The sequence below is a fragment of the Globicephala melas genome, chromosome 11, assembly GCF_963455315.2.
Source record: "Globicephala melas chromosome 11, mGloMel1.2, whole genome shotgun sequence".
Lineage (NCBI taxonomy): Eukaryota > Metazoa > Chordata > Mammalia > Artiodactyla > Delphinidae > Globicephala > Globicephala melas.
This window is the reverse complement of record NC_083324.2, coordinates 21341910-21366262: the sequence shown is the minus strand read 5'-3', so window position 1 is coordinate 21366262 and position 24353 is coordinate 21341910. Positions and strand designations below refer to the sequence as shown.

The window sequence follows — 24353 nt, the reverse complement described above, 5'->3', positions numbered from 1 at the left end:
AGGGAGATCAGCTCGGTGCTGTGTGACCGCCTGGAGGGGTGGGATAGGGAGGGTGGGAGGGAGGGTGACGCAAGCGGGAAGAGATATGGGAACATATGTATATATATAACTGATTCATTTTGTTGTGAAGCTGAAACTAACATACCATTGTAAAGCGATTATGCTCCAATAAAGATGTTTAAAAAAAAAAAAAAAAAAAAAGGATATATTGTACGACAGAGGGAATACAGCCTAAGAGGTTCAAACAATTAGGTATAAAATAAATAAGCTACAAGGATATATTGTACAACAGAGGGAATACAGCCAATATTTTATAGTACCTATGAATGGAGTATAACCTTTAAAAACTGCGAATCCCTATGTTACATACCTGAAACTTGTATAATATTGTACATCAACAATATCTCAATAAAAAGAAAAAAATGAACATTATATGAGTGTCCTGTGTGACTGTAAAGGGGAGCATGACAATTTCTAGGATGACAGAACAGTTCTGTAGCATGATTGTAATAGTGGTTACATGTACCTAAGCATATGATATAAATTTTATAGAGCTATACATCCCCCTAAAAAATAAAGAATGCATGTAACCGTTGATGAAACCCAAATGTGTTTAGTTAATAATATTGTACCAATGTCAATTTCCTGGTTTGCATCATTGTGCTATGGTTATGTAAGATGTTATCATTAGAGGAAGCTGGGGTAAGGGTACAATGGAAACTCCTTGTACTATTTTTAAATTTCTTGTGCCATCTTTAAACTATTTTTAAATGTCTACAAATCTCAAGTTATCTTAAAATAAAAAGCTTTTAAAGTACCCTAACTCTTTAATATCTAAAGATGGTAAATTTCTTGACAGAACTAGTTTAGTATTCAAAATGTTTTAAATCAAAATGTGTTCTCCAATCTTTACATAAAGTTCAAAAAGCTTCTCAAAGGTGCTTAAAGTCAGGGTAGTGTTTACCTTTGGAAAGGAGGATGGAGGTTGTGTCTGGAAGGGAGTCTGGGTGGATGATGGTCTATTTTTGACCCAGGTAAGAGTTACTCAAGTGGGTTCACTTTTTCATAATCCAAACTGTATATTTCTCTATATGCTTGGTATGTACTTCAATAAATGTATATTTTTTAAAAATGTTCCCCAAAACACATGCAGAAATTATGAGTTAAAAAAATTCAGTTTTGAACTTTTTTCTTTCATTAGCAAATAGTAAGTACTACATCATACTTCCGAATATTTTATAAATATATATTTAATTCGGATACAACTGATGATTCACTCTGTAGCCACCACTCCCCAGAAGCTCAGGCCAAATTATCTACAAATAGAGTAACATTTTCCATGTGAGAATCCCTACCAAAATCTGCAAGTACCAATAATAAAGACAAATATTTCAGAAACATATCTTCCAAAAAAAAAATCTTACCAAGACTGCAAAGGGCTTTTGCGCTGGCCTTGAGACATCAACATACGAATGTCAAGTTTACAGTGTCCTCCAATTTCCCCGCTCTGGAAAAAATCTTCCTTAAATCTGGTGTACAACAAAAAATTAAGTTGAGCTTGGAAAATTTTTTCATGACTCTGACACGTGGGTTGTAACTAAAGTGGTTTGCCAATTTCCAAAATCAGTTTTTCATTAGAAGTTAACTCTTTATAATAGAATATTTCAAACATACAAAAAAAGTAGCAAAACGGTATAAGGAATCTAATGTACCCATCACCCAGTTTCATAATGATCAACTCATTATGACCAATGTGGGTCATTCATCCCGTCCCCCATTCCCCAACCTCATCACCATATTATTAGGAAGCAAATCCAAGGCTTGCAAATCCTGAAACTGCAAATATTTCAGGATTTCCCTTAGATCTTAACATCTCCCACTGAAGTACCTGTCGTGGTTTCTCTTGATGTTTCTTAAATCAAGGTAGAGATTGGTCGCTCTGCAGTACTGAAGGTAACGGGAACACACTAGACTTGAGTCATTCTGAAATAAGGTTGAGAAATAAGAAAAAAATAACTGCGATTATTAACAATTCCAGGACAGACCGGACTTGTCTGACATCATGCTGACAGCATGTTGCCTTCAGGTTCCAACCACACAATGTGATGAAAAGTGCTTCCCGATGACCACTTCTGTTTTCCCCGGCAGACACTGGCCAAGCATACTTTTACCAATTTGCACACTTTTAGGTTACTACGACGCACCCTTAAATGTTCTATCACCTTCAAAGTTTAGAGAGTCAGCAGCTGTATTTGTGGTTCATTTCACCCTCCTGGAAAAAAAATAATGCACTCAGAACCCTCACTAACCCCACAGCTATGTCAAAAAGCATCTTCCAAAGACCAGCCAAAGGAAACAAGGAAGAATGCACCCGTCAGAGTCATTAAAATGCAAGGCAGGAAGGGCAGTTTGCCAATTTGAATCAGAGGTACTTTCTGCAAACCTTAAAACCTGTGAGAGTCTCTGTCTCCACGGCAGCGTGAGAGCCATGTTTTCTAACTCACTGAGGTAAAGGAGTTTTTGTTTGTTTTTACAATTTTATTTATTTTTATTTTGGGCTGCATTGGGTCTTCGTTCCTGCGCAGGCTTTCTCTTGTTGTGGTGAGCAGGGGCTACTCTTCGTTGCAGTGCGCAGGCTTCTCATTGCGGTGGCCTCTTCCATTAAGGAGCGCGGGCTCTAGGTGCACAGACTTCAGTAGTTGTGGCTCGCGGGCTCTACAGCGCAGGTTCAGTAGTTGTGGTGCACGGGCTTAGTTGCTCCGTGGCAATGTGGGATCTTCCCGGACCAGGGTTTGAACCCGTGTCCCCTGCATTGGCAGCCGGATTCTTAACCACTGTGCCACCAGGGAAGTCCCTGAATGGTGTTTTGGAATCTGGAGTTGCTAAGGAGTCATACCCATAGCACAAAACCTAACAAGGCAGATCTTGGTGAGGAAAGCATTCTGCAAACCGCCTTGGAAGAGGTGTGTGAGGTGGAGGTGGGGCCCTTCCCTGCCCTTTCCACATGAACAGCTAAACTCCAAACAAAGTGTAAAACGTCATCTGTTAAAGACACCCCTCAGCAGTGCAGGTTAATGCCTTGCCTCCATCTTCCGGTTCAGCCACCTTGCTAGAATCGCTTGAAGTTCTTTCACGTGACACCCTCCAAAGGCACTATACAGCATCTATTCAGTTTTGAAAGCAGTTGGAAGCCATGTCCTCCTTTCAAACATATCAGATAGTCATAGTTTGAGGCAATTAAAATATTTCTGGGTTTAGAATTATTCCCCCCAACATATACTAAAGAAGATAGGTTGATAAATTACATCTTTATAAATGCCCTTGCAAGTAGTTTGGGACACGTGATACACCCTCACCATGCTGTGTTTGTTAGCACTTTGCAGCTTGCAAAACGCTTTTCTGTATGTTTGCTGGCTTGATTCTCACAAACACTATAGCAGATAGGCAGGGCAGGTATTACCGATGCCACTGGACCAGAGAGGGAGGGATTCCTTTCATAGTGCCATCTATCTTGTCTTTATATTATGATCTAACCACTATGAGTGTAGGGGATTAAGAGATACAAATCATTACGTATAAAATAAGCTATAAGGATATCTTGTACAACACAGGGAATATAGCCAATATTTTATAATAACTAAAAATGGAATATAACTTTTAAAAGTGTGACTGTGTGGGCTTCCCTGGTGGCACAGTGGTTGAGAGTCCACCTGCTGATGCAGGGGACACGGGTTCGTGCCCAGGTCCGGGAAGATCCCACGTGCCGCGGAGCGGCTGGGCCCGTGAGCCATGGCCGCTAGCCTGCGCGTCCGGAGCCTGTGCGTCCGGAGCCTGTGCTCTGCAACGGGAGAGGCCACAACAGTGAGAGGCCCGCATACAGCAAAAAAAAAAAAAAAAAAAAAAAAAAAGTGTGAATGTGCATCACTATATTGTATATCTGTAACTTATATAATATTGTACATCAACTATGCTTCAATAAATAAATGAATAAATAAATACTACGGGTGTTTCTGAATAAACACACTCGTTTATGAAGGGGTTAAACACCCACCATTCCCTTCGGCTGGCAGAGCACGTGGAGTTCCTCCAGCCGCTCTCCGGAATACCCAAAGTCAGCTTGCTTCCAGAATATTTCCTGGGCTGATTCAAGAGTGTCCGTCCTGTTAGAAAACAAAAAATTCTGTGATATTCATCTTTTTACTTTTTCTGGACCTTAAATTTTCTTTCTAAGTGTTAAATTGCTAGAAGTCAGTCATTATTTTTTTTAAGTAAACTATCATAATTTAAAAATCTATCCCTCACCACATGATGTAAGCAAAATAAGTTATTTATAGACTTACTCCCTTATAATAAAAATACAAAACGGAAAGGTATGAAGTTAGGATCATCTGGAACTGAAGACAATGAACTGTTAATTACTGTATTTTCTTTACCCCGTGAACCTTGCGTGTGTTGGAAATACTGATTATACTTAACTCTCTTCTCCAGAACCAAGAGAAACCATCCATTTATCTTCTTAGCATATGCTGGGGGAAATTATTTTCTGTGATCCATACTGTTTTCTCTCTCTGGCAGAGGAAATGAGAGCTATTCCTGTCCCAGTGGGAGACAGTCAAGTTGAACTCATGACTGTGTAAGCAAATTAATATCTAAAGGAATTACTATCTAATACCAAAAGAGTCTAGCTGGGGATTGGAGCCTCAGCATACACTGCAGAGAAAGTAGACAAAGTACAGGGGAAGAGGTATTCCATCCAGAAACTTACCATCCCATATCCACGTAGGTGCAAACAGGGTAACTAAACCTGAACTCTGGTCTGCAGGATTTCTCATAACCCCAGCAGTACTTTAAATTTTCTAAGTGTTTCTGGAACATAAGAGGTATATGTTTAGACTTGTCTACCTTCTTCTGACATTTAGAGAGGACTCAGATTTTTTTCCATGAGGAAAACAAATTTTTATAGAACTTTCACCTTCATGTTTTATAATACTTATTCATGTAATAGAAATAAGTAAATTCTAAAATAAGCAGTCTCAAGTTTCTTAACAACAATTATCCTTAATCACCAACCCCTCCCCCACCAGGCCTGTCCTCCCACCAAAAATCCGGGTTTTAGCTAGACTACCACAGATCATTTGAATTGCCGTTTTTTTAACTTAATTAATTTTTAAATGAAATATAGTTGATTTACAATGTTGTGTTAATTACTGCCATACAGCAAAGTGATTCAATTATACATATATCTACATATATACACACACACCCACATCCTTTTTTTTATTTATTCTTTTCCATCATGATTTACCATAGGATACTGAATATAGTTCTCTGCTCTACAGTAAGACCTTATGTATCCATTCTATATATAAAAGCTTACATCTGCTGACCCCAACCTCCCACTCCATCCCTCCCCTAACCTCCTCCCCTGAATTGGAGTTTCTTGAAGTAGCTTAATGAAATCAGTGAGGAAACTGATCCTAAAATCAGTCCCTAGAGAGTCACAAAAATTGGAATTTCTATCACCAGAAGAATCACAACTAAACCGAAGGGACCAGCAGCTTTACTCATCAATCGAGATCAGCAGAGATCCCGGAAGATGTCACAGCTCTGCAGCCCTTGCGGGATACAGCAGCTGCTGCCGGCCAGGAAGCTTAGGATGCTGTTCTGCGAGGCCCCAGGAGCAGTCCTGATCTGATTCCCAGCCCTGCCTCTCCGCATGCTTCCTGTGCCAGCACCATGGGAAAGGAAATGGCTCACAATGCCCTGCTTTGATCTCTGAGGCCTCTGAGATGTCTGAATGGGCTCCAATCTGAAACCTTTCCAACAACTAAAACAGAAGGAAGGCTGCAGTAATAAATAGTCTTCATTACTTGGAGACAGAGGTGGAGGTGTTATTACCAAAATGAAGTGCTGAGAGATCCTCTGAAGTGCAGATTAAGGAGAGGTGTGAAAAATTCTCCAGTTACTTTTAACTAGATATTCTTTTCTGCATCAAATCTAATTCACTTCATTTACAGAGTATACAAATAGTACAGGCTGCCTATTTATTTCACTAGTGATTTAGATTTAAAATCTCACCTTTGTGAGTGGGACATAATTCTTAGCAAAGTTGAGTCACTAAGAAGCATTAGATGAAATACAGACACTGACTGACCCACAGTTAAAACCAAGAGACTGAAGTCTACTTTCATGTTCAAGTTACAATGAGGAACTAGTGAACCAGCCTAAATTGCTTCCTTTTAAAAATATACAAGGAGAGAATAGTATTTACCTTATAAGGACAATGCGAGTCTTTCTTACAGACCATGGCAATATGCCTATTATTGTGCAAAAAGAAGGGAATATGCTCTTCTGGCAGGCGGAGGCTGGCATAGTTGAACAGAGGAGCACCCAGAATGCCATCAGCCTGGGGAGGAACCTCGTCTTGGCCACTCAGGGGAACTTCATGAAGCAATGCTCCAAAGACAAGCAGCATGAACATAGCAACCTCCAAACCTAAAGGTCAAATTGACAACATCCTCATTAAGACATATCCTTTCAAAGCCAAAGGCTCAAGGGCTAAGCACAATTACAGTGAACTTCGCTATTTCACTGAATAATGTTCCTTTACTCTACAAATATTGATTGTGCACTTGTTATTTGCCAGGCACTGTGTTGGGAGCTGGGTATACAGAGGTGAACAAAGCAGGAAGGACCCCTGCTCTCACGGAGCTTACAAGCTAGTGGAGTAGACATAAACAATCAAATAAATAACTTCAGATGATGACAAAGGCTGTGAATCAAATAAACCGAGGGCTGGCAAACTTTTTCTGGAAAGGGCCAGGTAGTAAATATTTTTGGCTTTGCAGGCCAGGCAGTGTTTGAGACAACTCCTCAACAGGGCCTTTATCAGGAAAGCAGCCATAGCTATGCTAGAGGAAAGGGGGGCTGTGCTCCAATAAAACTTTATTTGCAAAGATGGGAGGAGGACCTTGACAGGACCCTGTCTGAGTAAGTAAGGTAACGTGATACACAACACAGTACGCTGGTTAAGCATATAGACTTTGAAGCTAGTCCACTGAGGTTTGAGTGTGGCTGCAGCCTAAGCTGTTTGACCTTGAGCAAGTTATTTAATCTTTCTGTGCCTCAGCATTTCCATCTGTAAAATGGAAATCAGAATAACCCTTCCCCATAGGGCTGTTGTGAGTTAAATATTGGTAACGTGTCTAGATGTACCTGGCACGTTAAATGCTATGTTAAGTGTTTATTAAATAAATGTTTAAAGCTACATGGGATGGGGTGGGGGTTGCTAAGTAACGTTTGAGCTGAGACCTGCCAGATGAGAAGCAGTGAAAACATGCCAGGAAGAGAGAAGAAAGGAAGTACAATGGTTCCAAGCAAGTGTGTACCTGCTGAATAAAAACTAACAATCACTGCAGTATGTGAGAATATGCTACTTTTCTAAGTACCAGGATGCAGCAAGGAACGTACAGTTGAAAACTAAACTCCTCAGCCCTCGTGGAGCTTACATTCTAGGGGGTATAATAGCATCTATGGGGACTTCCCTGGTGGTCCAGTGGCTAAGACTCTGTGCTGCCAATGCAGGGGGCCCAGGTTCGATCCCTGGTCACGGAACTAGATCTCACATGCCGTGACTAAGACCCAGCACAGCCAAATAAATAAATAAACAAATATTAAAAAAAAAATAACATCTACGTTATTAACAACTAAGACTAAAACTAAGAAAACTCCAGGAGTGAGTTTTCTTAGTCTGCCTCAGGGCTGTGCCCTTAAACTCTCCCTGCCCGGCCTTAGTATTGTGAAAAGAGATGATGGTCACGGACCTTACTGCATTTCTAACTCACCCTAGAAGGATTAAATCTCTTAGACTAGATTTCACTTATATTTCACAGATAATAATCGTGCCATTTTGGGTTCACTTTAGTGGTTTCTTTGCTCTATTTTTTTTTAAGTGGTCTTCCCACCAGATGATAGAGCCCTGGTACACATGAGCAGCTCCCCAGTAGGGTCTGCTGTCACTGGAGCACACTGGAAAACCCAGCGTTCAAAATCAGTCTTCACTGACTATGGGCGATGAAGATGGAGCCTTTAGTAATAGACTGCTATGTTCAATCAGGCCTCAAGTCCCAAGGCCAAGTAATCATAACTAAACAGTTGGGACACGAAGAAGAAATCCCTTTCCCCTCTGGAGTGGGAAATACAGTGGCTCTTTTAGGCAACCCTAAAAGGAGTATATTGTTATTTGTTATAAAGCTCACCTGAATTAATATTTTTAGTTGGGACTTCTATCCAGTCGTGAGTTGATAGCAATTTCACAAAATTTAAAAATACATATTAATAGCAACAGTGACTCTAATTATAATGAAAATATTTACCTCTTTAATCCTGAGAACCACCAAGAAGCTGTTGTGATGTTTCAGATATCTAAAATCTGTCAGAAATGAAACATATTACCTTAAAAGGATGTTAAAATAGACTTTCACATCCAGATGATATTTTGAATTAAAGGAAATATTAAGAGAGAAGATAATTTAACAGGATATACCTGTAAGCAGAGGGACTGGCATGTAGTGAGACACGCCTTAAGCAGAAGGCCTGGCTCAGGTGCCCTTTCCTGGCCTTAACAAATACATACTGCTAAAAGGAAGGTTGCAGGTCATAACCCTCAAGACAGCAACTTAACAGAACAGATTCTAACAGCGAGCAGGAAGGAGATGACCCACTTTCTACAGGCACCAACTGGTACAGGCCAACAGGACACTCAGCAGATAAACCACTCCTCGGAGAAAACAATCTGCCTGGTTCTCACCAAAGTAATCCGACTCACCGAATCAAACTGCTCCCTAGGCTCTACTACAAATCTGAGCTTTCAGATTCAACAGGCAGAATGGCCAATCCTTTGCTCGTCCCTCCAGGAAATAGGTCACTGCTATGACCAAGTCTTGACCTTTGGTTATCCAAATCCATTGTCCTGGACTGAGCTCTAGCCATAACTAAATCCACTGATCCATGAAGGAGTAACGCTTAGGTCAAGGGAAAAATCTAAAGACTCAGATCAGAAACCTGGCTTTTGCGGAGAGCATGCACCCGCTTGCATGAACTAGGAGTGGCTGCTAGTGCTTGAAAGCACAACCTCGGGGCCTGGCAGAGCCCTTCTGGTGTTGAGTCCTCTTGCAAGAGCCCCTGAGGGATGGGAGGGCGCACTTCCCCAGCAGATAGAAGCTTTAGCAGCTGAGCTACTTTTTCCTTCAGCACAAAACAGCTGTTTCCACAGGCCTAAGAAGGGGAAAGGAAAAAGGGAGAAGCCTGAAAGATGATGAGACATGAAAGCCCGAGGCTGATAAGGAACACAACGGGTGAGAGGGGGTGATGTTCTGTGACAGAGCTTGCAAAAGTTTAAAGAAGGCAGTGGACGGGTGAAAAGTTAAACGCATCTGAGACCCACAAGGACTCCTAAAACTGCTCGCCCCGACAAATGCTAGAAGTTTTCCACGGCAGGAAGTTAGAAAGCGCCTGTCTGAGATGCCCAGGTGAGGTCCACCAGCTGTCTGCTAGAACGTCAGTGAAACCAGGGCGGGGGTGGTCAGCGGCAAGCGCCCTTCGGCGGCCTCGATGCTGCGCTGGGGTTTGGGGCGCAGAGATCCCCAGGGACCGCCCAACACCCAACACCGCACTCCCCACCCCCGGTCCCTGGCGCGCCTGGGAGGGGCCTGGAGAGCGGCTCCGCCCCGGCCTGGGAAACCCGGTCACGGGGGCGCCGGCCGGGGAGCCGGCATTCTTCCCCGCGTCCGGAGGGCCCCCGGGGTCCCGTGCGCCGCTGCAGGCGCCATGAAGAGACCGAGCGCTCGGAGTCGGGAGGGTCAGGATCGCCTTCCCCACGTCCGCCTCTTCGGCCCGCGGGCAATGGGAAGGCGCAGGCGGACCCGTGGAGAGGCGCCAGCCCTCCGGGAAGCCACGCAGGGAGCGGGCAGAAGCGCCCACCGCGCGCCCGGCCCCAAGAGCCGCTCAGCCTGCCGCGGCACACAAGGGGACGGGTGAAGGCTCCGCGAACCCCGGGGCGAGTCCCACCTGGAGTCGGGCGAACCGGGGCTGCGGAGAAGGCAGCGGCGGCGGCGGCTGCTCCGGAGGAGGGAGTCGTCATAACCGGCGACTGCAGCTCACCGGAAACCTCGGGCGCCGGAGCCGGGCCAGGGGGCGCCCGGGAGCCGCCGGGACACCTAGGCCGGCCTGCGCGGGGAGGCGGACCCCCGCCGCGCCGGGGGCCGCCGGGGCAGAAGCCGGGCCACGCGGGCCGGGCGGGGGCTGGGAGCGCGGGTCCCGATGGCAGGTCCGCGGGGACCGGGCTCGAGGGGTACCGTCTGCGGTTCCCTGCGTTCTCCCGCCAGGGCCAGAGAGCCAGGCTGGACTGTCCTCCTTGGGAGGAAGGGATAAGGCCCTTAAAGGACCCTGGGACGGGTTGGGTAGAAAGCCTGACTCTCCTTCCCTTCTTCCTTCTCATTGCGTTGCACTGAGGCGGAGTTATACTGTTTTCTTAATTAGAGCCGAAGTTGCCGCTCCCACTTTCATACGTGGGGCCTGCCCGTAGTTGGCAGCACTTTCTGGTGGCCAACCGGAGGATGGGAGGATTCTTTGGAGTCCTTGAATATTATGTAGTAATACTCTTGCCTCTCTTCGTAACTATCCGAAAACTCACCAAGGTCAAATGCCGCTTTGTGGAGTTGTATTTTTATCGTTTTGTTATTTTATAATTATTTAAATTGCAATTGCTTAATTATTTTATGATTATTTGAACGCCCATCTCCCATACTTCTACTCTTGGCGCCCTCGGTTCTCATAGTATGCTGCGTAGTACAGAGCACAGTTAAGGTGAGCATTATTGATTCAACTTTAACTGATCAAAGTTGGTATCATCAAAATAAACTTACGCTCAGACACATAAAATCACCCGCATTAAGTACTATGATCATAAGAAAATACAACAGTTTGTTACCAAAGGCTTACATAATCTTCAAATAATTTTTTCAGATACCGTTATGAGAACAAGTTCCATTAGTAACTTGCTAAATGAGTAACATTATCTGGATGTTTTCTTTCAAATAACAGCAATGCAAAAACACACGGTACTTGATATGTGCCAAGGATTATTCTAAAGCACTGTACAGTATTAACTCGTTTACTCTTCATGTAAAAGACTCTGCCTCTAAAGGAAGTACTGTTCTATTATTTCGTACTTTGCCACCCCTTACCAATAAGCAGAGCAACTTTAAAAAGTGCTTTCTCAGCTTACTTGCCACCAATCTATTTTGTCACATACAGGAAATATAGCTTTCCTCTTAGTTGGTTCAAAATGAATAAACAAGCTGGTCTGCCCATGAGTGATATGTGATAAAGATATAGAGAAAAATACATAGATTTTTTTAAAGAACGCATGAGAACAATATATGAGAAAGGCTTCTAAAAATATGTTAGTCTCATTGCAAGAGCAGACAAACCAATCCAACTGTTGGGAGGTGCACATGGTGCTATTTTAAATGGCTAAATATTAAGTTGTGGTCATTCTGGCTCAGGGGAGACAAAATGTGATGGGGCTTTAAGAACATGAGGTTGTGTTCTATCGCACTGTAACAGCCATTCTTAACATAGAATTTCCCTCCCAAAATATTAATGTTAAAATTTAGTTTTAAACAATAAACTCAAACGTCTATTAACAGGAGACTGATGAATAAACTATGGTATATTCACACAATGTAGAGCTATGCAGGCGTAAAAGAGGATTGAGAAATATCACTATACACTGCAGGATATATTATTGAGTGGAAAAAGCACAGAAGAAGAAGAATGTGCAATATGCTATCATTTATTGAGGAAAGGGAATATATATGTATATATTTATGTATATAAATTGTTATTTACAAATAGAATAACAGCATTAAAATGATTACCTATGGGGGAAGGAGGGAGTATAGGTAAAGGGGACAAAGAAGATAAGTTCTCTGAATATACATTATATACTTGTGACTTTAGAATCATGTAAATATGTTACATTATAAACTAAAACTAGGGACTTCCCTGATGGCGCAGCGGTTAAGAATCCGCCTGCCATCGCAGAGGACACGAGTTTGAGCCCTGCTCCGGGAAGATCCCACATGCCGCAGAGCAACTAAGCCCGTGCTCCACAAATACTGAGCCCTGCGCTCTAGAGCCCGGGAGCTTAGAGCCCGTGCTCCGCAACAAGAGAAGCCACCGCAATGAGAAGCCCCCGCACCGCAACGAAATGTAGCCCCCACCAGCCGCAACTAGAGAAAGCCCACGCGCAGCAACGAAGACCCAACGCAGCCAAAAATGAATAAATTAAAAAAAAAAAAAACCCAAATCTGCCCTTCATCCGTTGAAAAGATTTAGAAACAACCAACCATGTAGCAAGAAGCACCCCTTGTGCCCAGACTGTGATCTCGTTACACACTTTCCCATTTAAGGAACATGGGCTCCATAGAAAAATGGATTAATTTGGGGTATACATAGAAAAATGATCTTAGATATGGGGCAGGAAATGTACTAGAAGAACCTGAAAGGTTTTACAGGAGGAAGCAATCAAAGGCTATGAGGGTCACACAAAAAGGACTCAGAAACCAGTTTGAGGTGGTTCCCTCTGGCCAAAGATAGAATAATTTAAAGCATCAACAGGGTAACTGTAATGGATTGAAGCACAAATATATTTAAATATTAAATTCAAAAAGATCCAACTAATCGATCAAATACACAAGCCAAAAACCTTGCTGTTCATTTTGGATGACAGAAAGGAACCAACTTTAATTGTGAGAACTGGTAAATAAAGGAAAAGAATGAAGCAGATTTATCCTGTCTTTCCTATATGAATTATGATGCAAGTAACCAAATAGTTGATGAGGTAAAGTTACTTTTTACAGAAACATTTCAGACTTAAATATAATAATCAAGTCCTATGTCTGAAATTTGCTTCAAAATAGTCAGTATGGGTTGAGAGGAACACACGTGAAGTATAAATGAGACAAAATGGGCCATAAATTGAATGCTGTTAAAAAGTAAACGTTAGTATATGGCTTTCATTATCTGCTCTCTCTTTTATATAATTTTGAAATTTTGAATAATCGTAATTTTTACATTGCACTACAAGTTTGCTAAATGGGTTGTAAGTTTGCCACTGACATATTGGCATTTTGGATAGCTCACAGTGTCAGCAAAATGCTGAAGTATCAGCAGAATATAGCTTATTGGTTCTCTGATATATCCAACTTCTTAAACCATAAATCAAAGGTATTAAAATTTTAAGCAAGCAAATTTTGACTAAATTTTATCTTATGCTACAGTTGATCTATATGCTTATGGTTTTACAGAAGAGCAGTAAGAGAAACAGCATTGTATAGTTAATGGTTCAGAGCATGGACTCTGGAGCCAAACTGCACAAATTAGTCTCAACTTTGCCACTTCTTTGCCATATGACCTTGAGCAATTACTTAACCTTTCTTCATTTTAAAAATGGAGATGATAATGGTATCCACTTTAAAAAGCTTATTTGAAGATAAAGTGCAGGTATACAATCCCTTTTCCAAAATCCTTGGTACCGTGTATGTTCCTGATTATTTTTTAACAGAACAGGGTATGCACACCATCTTACTACCTAACACCCTCATTGTGTCCTGGATCAGCACCCCATACTCTCACACAAAATGCAGCAAAATGAATGAATACTCACACTAAGTGAGATAAAGCCCGTAATAGCCTCATGTCAGTGAAGGTCAGGCTTTACTACCAAAGCAGATTTGACAACAAGCTTATTAAAGAAACATTTGGTTTTCAGAGATTTCTAGATTTCAGAACAGTGGATGAGTGATTATGATCCCATATAAGTGAACTGCTTAACAATAGCAAAGTAAGCACTGTTTCCTATTATCACCTATGACCACAGATTTTTTTTTAATATGTTTTGTAAAAATTGTCATTTCAAAAGAGACAAATGGGCATGGCATTGTCTAAAACTGAAAGGAACACCTCTATCCACCATGCTCTGCCCATCACTACCTGTCAAAGAAGAGAGTTTAATGTTAAGCAAACAGAAAAACCTCCCATGAGCCCTTGCTTAGTATTATTTGAGGACTGAAAATGAAATTTACCTTACTTGGCAGTAGGTCAATATGGGGAATAAATTCTGGACAGCACTAAGAGTAAATTCTCTGTATCACAATTGTGGATTACTGAAGCATTGTGAGGTTTTGTTTGTTGTTTTTTTTTTAAAGTATTTAAGTATTAAGAAGAAAGATACATTTAATTTTTACTCTATCTTGTTAAAGGGTCTTGATTTGCTAAAAGTTAAATGTGTATGTGTAAAGGCAATAGCTTGAAAGGACTTTAAAGGATCAAAGTTGCAGAGGTCAACAGTACAAGCAATATGAACTCAAGGTAACTTATGAATAGAGGATAACTTATTTTATCTGTTATTATTTGAATATAGAAATGTTTCATGACTTTTAGAAGAATATCTTGATACTGTTTAAGACTCTAAAAAGACACAAATCATCGTTACAGTAATTACACCAGTTAGTTACAAGAAGTAAATTCTTAGAATTATATTTTCCAAAAACACGTCTTCATTAGAAAAACTATATTTAATTCTAATAAAACACTTAGTAATATAACTCATAAAACTTTGGGCTTATCCTTATTTTCTTAAAATAAGAATTCCAAAGTTATATCTATCTTCATAAAAGAAAACTATCTTCACTCATTGGTACTGACCACTCTAAATTATGTTAAAAATGAAATACATTATTACTATTTTAAAATCTTTATTCAAATCAGATCCATGCTTATTATTTACATTATCTTTCATTTAGGATTAAAATATTATATCCATCTGTCGTTTAAATCATACCTTTAGCCCTTTACAAAATATGAAGTTAAAGTTGTAATAGTTTAAAACTGAATAGAATTGGGGACATTAGATTTTTAAATGAAAATGAAAAATTATACATTAGAACATACATGTATACATACTAGACAAAGAGTGGTAGAACAAGATATTTATAGTAATTTTCTATTTTTTCTTGTGGCTATTTTCTATATATTATAAATCACATCCTTTAATAAGCATTTAAATAAAACTTTCAATTAATAAATCAAATGCCAAATGAAGGATTACAAGAAAAAAATTTTCCTGAACTTTTCTTTTCACTTACTTAAACCACATGTTTTCCTAGGTTAGAAATTATCCATATTTAGAATATCTTAAATCAAAGTATAGATACATTTGATACATCCCCATATGTTAAACACTGTACAAGTGGAAGTTCTCAAAAAAGAGGTAAAGAAAAAGAAAGAAATGGTACTCTCAATTCAGCTTCCCAAGAGTTAGAAGGATGCCCACAGTCTGTGCTTAGTTGTCTATATATGAAACAACAATGTTCACACCCTTCTATTCTTTGTTTATATTCTTGACATTGTTATCATTTATATTACCTATTTTCTTTCAAGAATGGAAACATCTGACTGCAATCTATTTTCTTTATTAAAATATAAATATTTTCTAGAATATGGAAAGATAAGTTTTAATGACAAACAGCAAAATACAGCAACCAATATTCAATAGGTATTCTGCCACTTAGTGGAGTTTTTCAAGAAAGCAATTCAGTACACCTTCTCAACTTACAAATGTATTGAGAAATCTAAGTGTATAATAAAATAAGGTCTGTATGAACATCAGCTATTAATTTGTGGATAAAGAACAATATACGGTAATATACAGCCCAAGACTTAAATATTAAATAGCTGTTTATCTTAAATAAACTGAGAACACTTTAAAATTTTAACTTGATTTTATTAATGTTAATATGGATTAAGAAAAGAGAATGTATAATATTATAAAATTGAAAGGTAAAGGAATTTTATTTCAATCTTTTCTCCACAACTGAAGGGTTTTTGGGGTTTTTTCCTCACTAATGGATATATTAAAAGAACAATTTCATAATTCCTAAACTTCTAGTTTCAAACACTTGACAGAATTTGCAACTTAAGTTTCCTGTATTTTCTAATTCTGTACATTTCTTATTGCTATCAGTCTTGTCATTTTCTGTCAGCCCCTGGAGAAAAAAAAAAAGCTGACAGAAAGCTACTATACTGCTTTTTACCACTAAAATATAGAAAATTAATTTTATGAATTTGGCTCACATGGAAAGAATATTTATTAATGCTACAAATCAGAGATTCACTGACAGAAATACTGTCTTGAATGCAAAAAGAACAAAAATGAGGTCACTTGAATTGCCCTGAAAGGCATTCCAAAAGCTTCAACATGGCTTACCTGTAGCTAAAGTTCTAGTGTTTAAAATGTAACTAGAAGTTAAGTGAGTGTTCCTACTTTCAAGTAAAGGCAGCTAAATGACTTTCAGTAATAAAATGTATCAAAATATTTCACAAGTCTAAAACACAGCTGAGAGGAAGGCATAGTTATTTTTTCAGCTATTTCACACTATTTTTCAGTTTAAAGGTTCAAGAAAAAAATTAAATGATAAACCACAGAAAATTGCAAAATGCCAAATTTAACTCCTATAATTTCTCTATTTTGTTATGAATATCAAACATATACTTTTAATGTGCCAAAAATATGGCTTTACAAAATGTGAACAATTAATTTTTAAAAAGAAATTATATTAGTAATTTAATTACTTTTGATTCATTTTATAGGGTAGTAAAACAATACGTCTTCAAAACTACTAAAATGTTAATGATACCATCACAAAATGACTGTAAGTAGATTTTTCCACTATTCAATTATGCCTAGATAACTTTGAATAGCTATAGCTTTCTCCAAATGGGTACTAAAAATTTGTACAGACTTAATCATGAAATCTGAGTGAAATAAAATTTGAGACCACAAAACTTTTAAAGTTTAAATTATTTACCCTTTAAACTTCAGAAGGTGTTTTTTTTCCAAAAGAAAAATATTAGTTCAAGATTTAATAACTGCAGGTTTAATAATTTTTTTACTTGAATACAATGTCCATTTTCATAAATAGTAATTAGACATACTGAAGATTTAAGTGTGAAAGATTTCAAAGTGTCAATATGTCACTATCACTCTTTAAATGTTCTCAATATATACAAAAACATATAAATTATAGATACAATTAGTTATATATCTACAATATATAACACCATTCTCCTTCCCTAACCATAATGACATGAGGATAAAGTAATAAATCTCTGTGCTATTCAAGGCAAAAAAAAAAAAAGACTGTAAAAAATAAATCTTTAAAGAATAGTTTTAAAAATAAAGTTCAAATACTGCACAAAATAATTTAACTGGAAATATTACTATATACTATAAAACAATTTTTTTCAATTTTTGAATGCTACAGTAAATTCCACTTTCTAATTCTATAAAAGAATTTATTGGATATCTGTAATTAGATATTAAATGTTTACATTCAGTTCGATGGGAATGTAATTTTCAGAAGTTAACTGAGCCTTTGTCTTAAAAGCTCATCTATTTGAGTCTTATACATATTTTTTACATCTTCAAGATCTAATCGAAGTTCTTCTGCCTCTTCTGCTTTTTCTCCATACATCTGCAGAATAGTGTTGTATCTTTGATCCAAATCCTATAAAATATATTTGTTTACAATTTTTAAATAACTACAGAAAATCTTTAATATTATATTTACATAAATGAGCCACCAGTAAAGACATTACAATCTAAATAAAAGTATATAGTCATCTCTCATAAAAATTAAACTCATACCTCGGTCTGTTGGAATAAAAGAATAAAAAAAACAAAATAAGCCAGATGGCTATTAATCTTAACATATCTTTTCACTAAATCTACAATTCTCCCCATATATAGCTTAATCTGTCTTTTCTCCCAGTAATTTCAGCACGTTAGATGAAATTTCAGTCTCTATGGTTCACTGTGGTTTAAGTATTACCTGGCATTTACCCCACAAGAAAAGTCAAAAGAAAATCTATTCTCATATATGGCTTAAGAGTAACTTCCAATACCAAATATGCTAATTGTGAGGATACATATAACATCATTCAATAAAATACTACTCAGATCATGCAAAAGTTCAGGATTATTAATGAGCCTTGGCCAAATGAAATCTAGTTATTTTCCTGTGCTGAGACTAAACATGATTGTGAACATTACTCGGAATGTGTGATGTGACAAGCAAGATAAGATTCATTTTTAAAGTTCTTCACTCAAATATTAATACTCTTCAATTATCAAAGAAAACACTAACATATACATATGCATTTTATGTAAACTAAAAATAAGAGTGAAGAATACTTACTCTTAGCTGAGTTCGAAGTTTGGGTATCTCCTTCACTTTCTCTTCAAGTTCATCATTTTGATTTGTTAATTTAACTAGCTCTTCAGCCATTATGGAGCGAGTTTTTTCTAGATTGCCAATTTCTAGCTGAGAAACATTACCAGGAAGTGATTTAAATCAAAATATATCTTGTTTAATAATCCCACTAATATAAACATATTTAATGTGCTATTTTTTAAGAAATAGATATGTGAACATATAAACATAAGCTAGCTCCTGGTAAAAGGAAATAGAGGCACAAAAACGGTTTCAACTTTCCTCAAAGGTATACCATTTATAGGGTTTACTATGAGAGATAAAGAACTGAAGAAAATTTAATCATCTGTTTGAAACATGCAACTCTACATTTTTCTCTAAGGAAACAGCATATATTTCAGTTATGCTAAATTACTACAAAAACCCAGAGAAATAAAAACAAACCGCCAACCATGTAGGTCATATTGGTAGAATCTATCATCAACTACCAAAGAAGTTCATTTGTGCCCTTAAGCATAACAGTGGGCTACACAAACATAACAGGTAATAAGATTATTCTGATCTATTTTCTTCCAATTCAAGGACATCTTCTTTAATATAGTAATATTTTCAACTAAAATCATATAATAAAATTAGAAGAGGAAAGTTCCACTTTCGAGTGTATCAAGTTTAACAATGAAAACAGGTAAAACGTTTTAACATTTGTCACAGCATTAAGTTTCTGAAAAGCAAGATAAGATGGGAGGATGCTCCACTCACCATGTTTCCTTTCATGTCTAGGATGTTATAGTTCTAATCTCTCTCATCACCTTTACTCTTTCCTCATAGGGGGAGCTGGAGCAACTTACCTAAGCGGAAAATCTGGGAAGAATAAAATGGCTATGCTCAGCTCAGCAACTTCCCTTTTTTCGTGTTTGGAAAAAGCTGCCTGCAAGGAGCTCTCATGCTCCTAGATGCCTCTCTGTCTTATCATGGCAGGCTGTCACACATGGGGTGGCCTACTCCAGCCAAGCATTTCCTGTGACAGTCTCCCAAATTCTGGCACTCAGAAGGCCCACTGAACTTTCATCCTTGGCTAATTTCTCCAACCAGCCTTTATCGTTAATATATATGATTTACTTGGGGCTTCACGTGTCACTATTTCATTTTATTTCTCAATTTGTTCAGAATGCAGGTGGAAATGAAGGGTGCTACTCATTGGGCCTCAAAATTTCATTTACTTCTACAGCACATTTAATTTTTCTAATACCTGTAAATGAGTAATTTCTCCTTCCCTTAGCTTTAGCTGAGACTGTAGATTTTCAATAATGCTTGATCCTGCTCCCATCCTTACAGCATCATAAAGATTGCTTCCATTTGCTGACACAGACATTGGTCCAAATGAGTGATCATGAAGCTCATCCTGTGTTAATTAAAGAAAGCATATATAGTTATTCAGTTACTACAGACTGTGCATAGGTGTCAAACAAAATGGTTTGGTCAATTCTTACTTTAAAATGTCTATGACTTTCTCAAAGGCAGAAAACCATCTCTATTTCCTCAGTGCAATTAGCACTCCCTTACAAATATGCAGATAAATTGCCTATAGAATAGCAAGATCACGGTGAGAGTCGAACTGCTATCTGTACATTCTCTTTATCATTATTCAGTCTAAGAACTAAACACGTGTAAGAAATAAAACATCACCTGAGACATAAAAGATGTTTGTAGCCCTGCCATATCAACTCCACTTATCGAACTTGAGCGTGACATTGTGGGAGTGCTAGAAACAGAAAATGGCTTCCGTTCCTTAAGGTGTAAAGAAAAAAAAATTCAGTTCAGATTAAAGAGTAAAATGATAAATAAAAAAGCAAGAAAGTTTTCTAGGATCAATGACAACAAAGATTCATTCTAATTTCCTCATAAAATGTTACAGATATCTTAAGTCTTATCAAAGGCACAATATTTAGTAATTTAAAGCGTAGACAAACTTGGTTAAATCATCTCATTTATATTATAACAACATAATTTGTTTTATTTTTAATGGAATGAGAATGTTTTTAATGGAACAATTATATGAACTAACTGCTTCATATTATATAACATACCACCAATTAAACCTATTCTTTAGAATAAGATTACCAATGAGATTTACAAACCATAAAGTTTCTGGCTTATCCACTTTATTTTTACTGTATTTTTTTAAACCAAATAAATTCAAAAGGTAATTTCAATCAATGCACATATAGGTAGTTTTAATGTATTATGCTTACTACCGAGTATACTCCAATCCTTTAAATACAGGAAACTCACTTCAGAAAAATTACCTTCATTAACCAGAAAGCAAGTGAACAAACCAGTTTCACTCCCAAGGTGCCTATGGGCCAAATGAGCGGCATCAGTGTCAGTGAGAGACCACAAAAATTCATTTTAAAAGGGGCAAGAGGTTCTGTCATTCAAATCCTAGAAATCACAGATATCTTTGCATAAACTCAAATTACTCTGGACCCACTCTGAGCAGAACACTGATTATACTACTAGAATTTATCACTCTATTGATTTGAGACATAAGAAATGGTATTTATAAAGTGTAGCTAAAATTACAAAACAAATAATGATTAATCACAACAGCTACTAACTGGTTACATCAAAAAGAAAACAAAATTTAATACCTTTTCTTTTATTGCTTCTTGAGTGAAAATTGCTTTCTTCCTTTCCTGTTCAACTTTCATTTTCTCCATTTCTAACTGACTATTCAACAGTGTCTAATGGAGAGAGAGATACAGTTAGATAATTTCTGTGATACTAAGTCATCATCATAAGTCAATCTCAAAGTTTAGGAACATAAGGTATACACTCCTATTGGTTTTACTACTAAAGATCAAGTTCCAAAAGCAGAAACATCACCCATTTTATCTTGTCATCTCATTAGTTCGCTACCATCCCCAACCATTCTCTAATGGAAGCCCTAAGAGGTGAGCGAACACTAATCGAAATACCTTTTCTTTCCTTGTCTCTTCAAGTGTTCTTACATATTCACCTTTTAGGTTTTCTAATTCAACCTGGTACCTATTAAGCCAAAGGGAATTAAAACAAAAAAGATGATAGTACAGACTATTAAAAACTCACTACTTTATTAACTCCAGTTATATACTTAGTAGTCATTTTTATTATCAGTTTTATTTTCCAACTGTATTTTCCAGATGACTTGGGTTTTACTCAAAAACTGAACTACTACTTCATGTTATCTTATTTATTGGTTCTCTGGATTAAGATTTCATTTAAAAAGAGACTTTTTTTCTAAAGAGAATTTTGAATACCACCATTCTACAATTTGTTCAGATTCTGAACAAATTAGGTTATTAGGGAAGTCTATGAAACAAATTATGAAACAAATAAGGTCTATGAAACAAATAAGGTCTATGAAACAAATAAGCTAACAAATTAGCTTATTAGGGAGGTCTATGAAAATGTCTGCAAAAGTTCATATATTTTACTTCATGAATCATTTTTACTTGACTACTTTTTTTTAAAGTAAAATTCCAAGGAAGAACTCAGGATAAAACCCCTAATCACAGCCTTAGTATAACTTCACATAGATGGATTTTATAGCTTATGGTTTCCAAAGAGCCCAGACATTTATTTAGAAAGATTGGAACAATGCTTAAACCCCTGTAATATAAAAACAACTCCAGTGAGTGGTCTTCAAACTATTTTGTGGTAACAGACTCCTTTAAAAAATCTAATTAAAGCAATGAATCTTTTCTCTGGAAAATGCAAATACATTCAGAACATGCCATCCAATTTCGAGAGTCTATGCAAGGTTTAATGAATCCCGGTCCTATCTTGGTATAATATCCTATTACTAATGACTCTGACTTTAAACACTAAAAATATGTATTTTCAGTTCTCAGTGCAATGAAGCTAAAATCCAACACCACATTTTTTTAAAGTGCTTTAAAATGTCATGAAACTACCAAGAATAGCACTCAAGAAACATGCTCACCTATTATTTTCATCCTCTAGTTTTCTTAGCCTATTTTTCTCTGATTCTAGCTGGGCCTGAAATCTACTATTTTCTTGTCTTAAGAGAGAATTCTGTGACTCCACGGAAGACATTTGAATTTTGTTGGCAAGAAGTTCTTCTGTGGCCGCACGTTCTCTCTCAACTGCTGCTGCCAACAAGGTCTGGGATTCACCTGATTGTAGGGTAAAAAAGAAAAATCACATATACATACATTCAAGAGGCCAAGATAACAAGTAGATTCTGACTTCAAAGTTTTAATGATGCAAATAGCCACACTTAAAACTGTAAGTACTCATTGACTAAGGCAGGCCTGCCTAGAGAGACAAAAAAAGTCTTAATTTATATGTGTTTTATCACTTTTTTCACCAAAATATTTTAATTTGCAAGTGGAGTCATGTATCAACAGAGTAGTGAATCAACAAATAGTGCTGGGTCAATTGGATAGTCAAAGGAAAAAAAAAAAGAAGAACCTCAAACTAACCTTCACACAGCATATGAAAATTAACTCAAATGGATCATACACTTAATTATAAAATGAAATATAATGAGGGGAGGGGTAAAACAGGTGAAGGGGATTAACAGGTACAAACTACCAGGTATAAAATAGAAAAGTTACAAGGATGTAATGTACAGCACAGGGAATATGTCAATATTTTATCATAACTTTATATGAAGTATAATCTATAAAAATGTCAAATTACTGTTGTACACCTGGAAACTAATATAATATTTTAAGTCAACTATACTTCAACTGAAAAAAAAACAAACTATAAAACTTTTCGAAAAAAACAGAAGAAATGTTCAGGATCTAGGGATAGGCAAAGAGTTCTTAGGTTTGACACAAACAGCATGAGCCATAACGAGAAAAACTGATAAACCGGACTTCTTCAAAATTTTAAACTTTTGTTCTATGTGAAAAAGATGAAAATACAAGCTACAGACTTGGAGGAAATAAATGCAAACCATGTTATCTAAGACTAGCATCTAGAATACATAAAGAAGTCTCAAAACTCACCAGTGAAAATACAAACATTCCAATTAGAAAATGGGCAAAAGACATAAACATTTCACCGAAGAGGACGTACAAATGGAAAATAAGCATATAAACTGACATTCACCATCTTTCGTGAGGAAAATGCAAATTAAAATCATAATAAGGCATCACTACACACCTGTCTGAATGACTAAAAGAAAAAATAGGGACAACACTGAAAGAAAATGCTGGCAAGGATGTAGAGAAACTGGATTATTCTCATAGATACAGCCACTTTGGAAAACAATTTGGCATTTTCTTAAAAAACTAAACATGCAACTACCCATAAAACCTGGCAAGTGCACACTTGGGCATTTATCCAGAGAAATGAAAACTTAAGTTCACACTAAAACCTGTATATGAATGTTCACAGCAGCTTTATCCATACAAAGTCTAGATCCAGCCCAGACATCCTTCGTCAGGTACATGTTTAAACAAGATGTGCTACATACATGGAAAAACACTCAGCAGGGACTTCTCTGGTAGTCCAGTGGGTAAGACTCCATGCTCCCAATGCAGGGGGCACAGATTCGATTCCTAGTTGGGGAACTAGATCCCGCATGCATGCCGCAACTAAGCGTCTGCGTGCCACAACTAAGTCCACATGCTGCAACTAAGAAGCCCTCATGCCGCGACTAAGACCCGGTGCAGCCAAAATAAATAAATAAATTATTTTTTTAAAAAAAGAAAAACACTCAGCAATAAAGACTAAATCATTGATACACATAAGAACTTGTATGAATCTCCAAGAAATTACACTGAGCAAAAAAAGCCAATCCCCAAAATGTCACATGTTATACAATTCTATTTACATAAATTTTTTTTTTTTTTGGCAGTGCCATGTGGCATGTGGGATCTTAGTTCCCCAACCAGGGATCAAACCCATGCCCCCTGCAATGGAAACACGGAGTCTTAACCACTGGACTGCAAGGGAAGTTCCACATTTACATAACATTTTGAAATTCCAGAATTTTAG

The 24353-nt window shown here is 37.6% G+C and overlaps 2 protein-coding genes and 1 non-coding gene across 7 annotated transcripts in view; 1 reads left to right on the top strand and 2 right to left on the bottom strand.

Annotated features, from left to right (window-relative positions):
- Positions 1-10234, bottom strand: part of EOGT (EGF domain specific O-linked N-acetylglucosamine transferase) — a 36949-nt gene extending 26715 nt beyond the window's left edge. The window contains exons 1-7 of one of the 4 annotated variants that reach the window (XM_030867685.2): positions 10069-10161; positions 8376-8431; positions 6272-6495; positions 4766-4866; positions 4052-4160; positions 1889-1983; positions 1425-1529 (exon numbers count right to left, since the gene is read on the bottom strand). In XM_030867685.2, the coding sequence (XP_030723545.1) occupies positions 1425-1529; positions 1889-1983; positions 4052-4160; positions 4766-4866; positions 6272-6481 (620 nt within the window). In that variant the 5' untranslated portion in view covers positions 6482-6495; positions 8376-8431; positions 10069-10161. Of the gene's footprint in view, positions 1-1424; positions 1530-1888; positions 1984-4051; positions 4161-4765; positions 4867-6271; positions 6496-8375; positions 8432-10068 lie in introns of those variants that run through there. The other 3 variants (XR_004041907.3, XM_030867682.3, XM_070046606.1) reach the window with 3 other exon arrangements.
- On the top strand, positions 7542-7614 carry TRNAG-GCC (transfer RNA glycine (anticodon GCC)). The gene has a single exon. It is a non-coding gene; the product is annotated as a tRNA-Gly (tRNA).
- A 5289-nt stretch (positions 10235-15523) lies between the features above and the next one.
- TMF1 (TATA element modulatory factor 1) overlaps positions 15524-24353 on the bottom strand; it is a 29395-nt gene continuing 20565 nt past the window's right edge. Inside the window, exons 11-17 of one of the 2 annotated variants that reach the window (XM_030867681.3) lie at positions 22324-22516; positions 21317-21386; positions 20990-21082; positions 20025-20126; positions 19588-19740; positions 18324-18449; positions 15524-17633 (exon numbers count right to left, since the gene is read on the bottom strand). In XM_030867681.3, the coding sequence (XP_030723541.1) occupies positions 17490-17633; positions 18324-18449; positions 19588-19740; positions 20025-20126; positions 20990-21082; positions 21317-21386; positions 22324-22516 (881 nt within the window). In that variant the 3' untranslated portion in view covers positions 15524-17489. Of the gene's footprint in view, positions 17634-18323; positions 18450-18475; positions 19200-19587; positions 19741-20024; positions 20127-20989; positions 21083-21316; positions 21387-22323; positions 22517-24353 lie in introns of those variants that run through there. The other variant, XM_070046605.1, reaches the window with a different exon arrangement.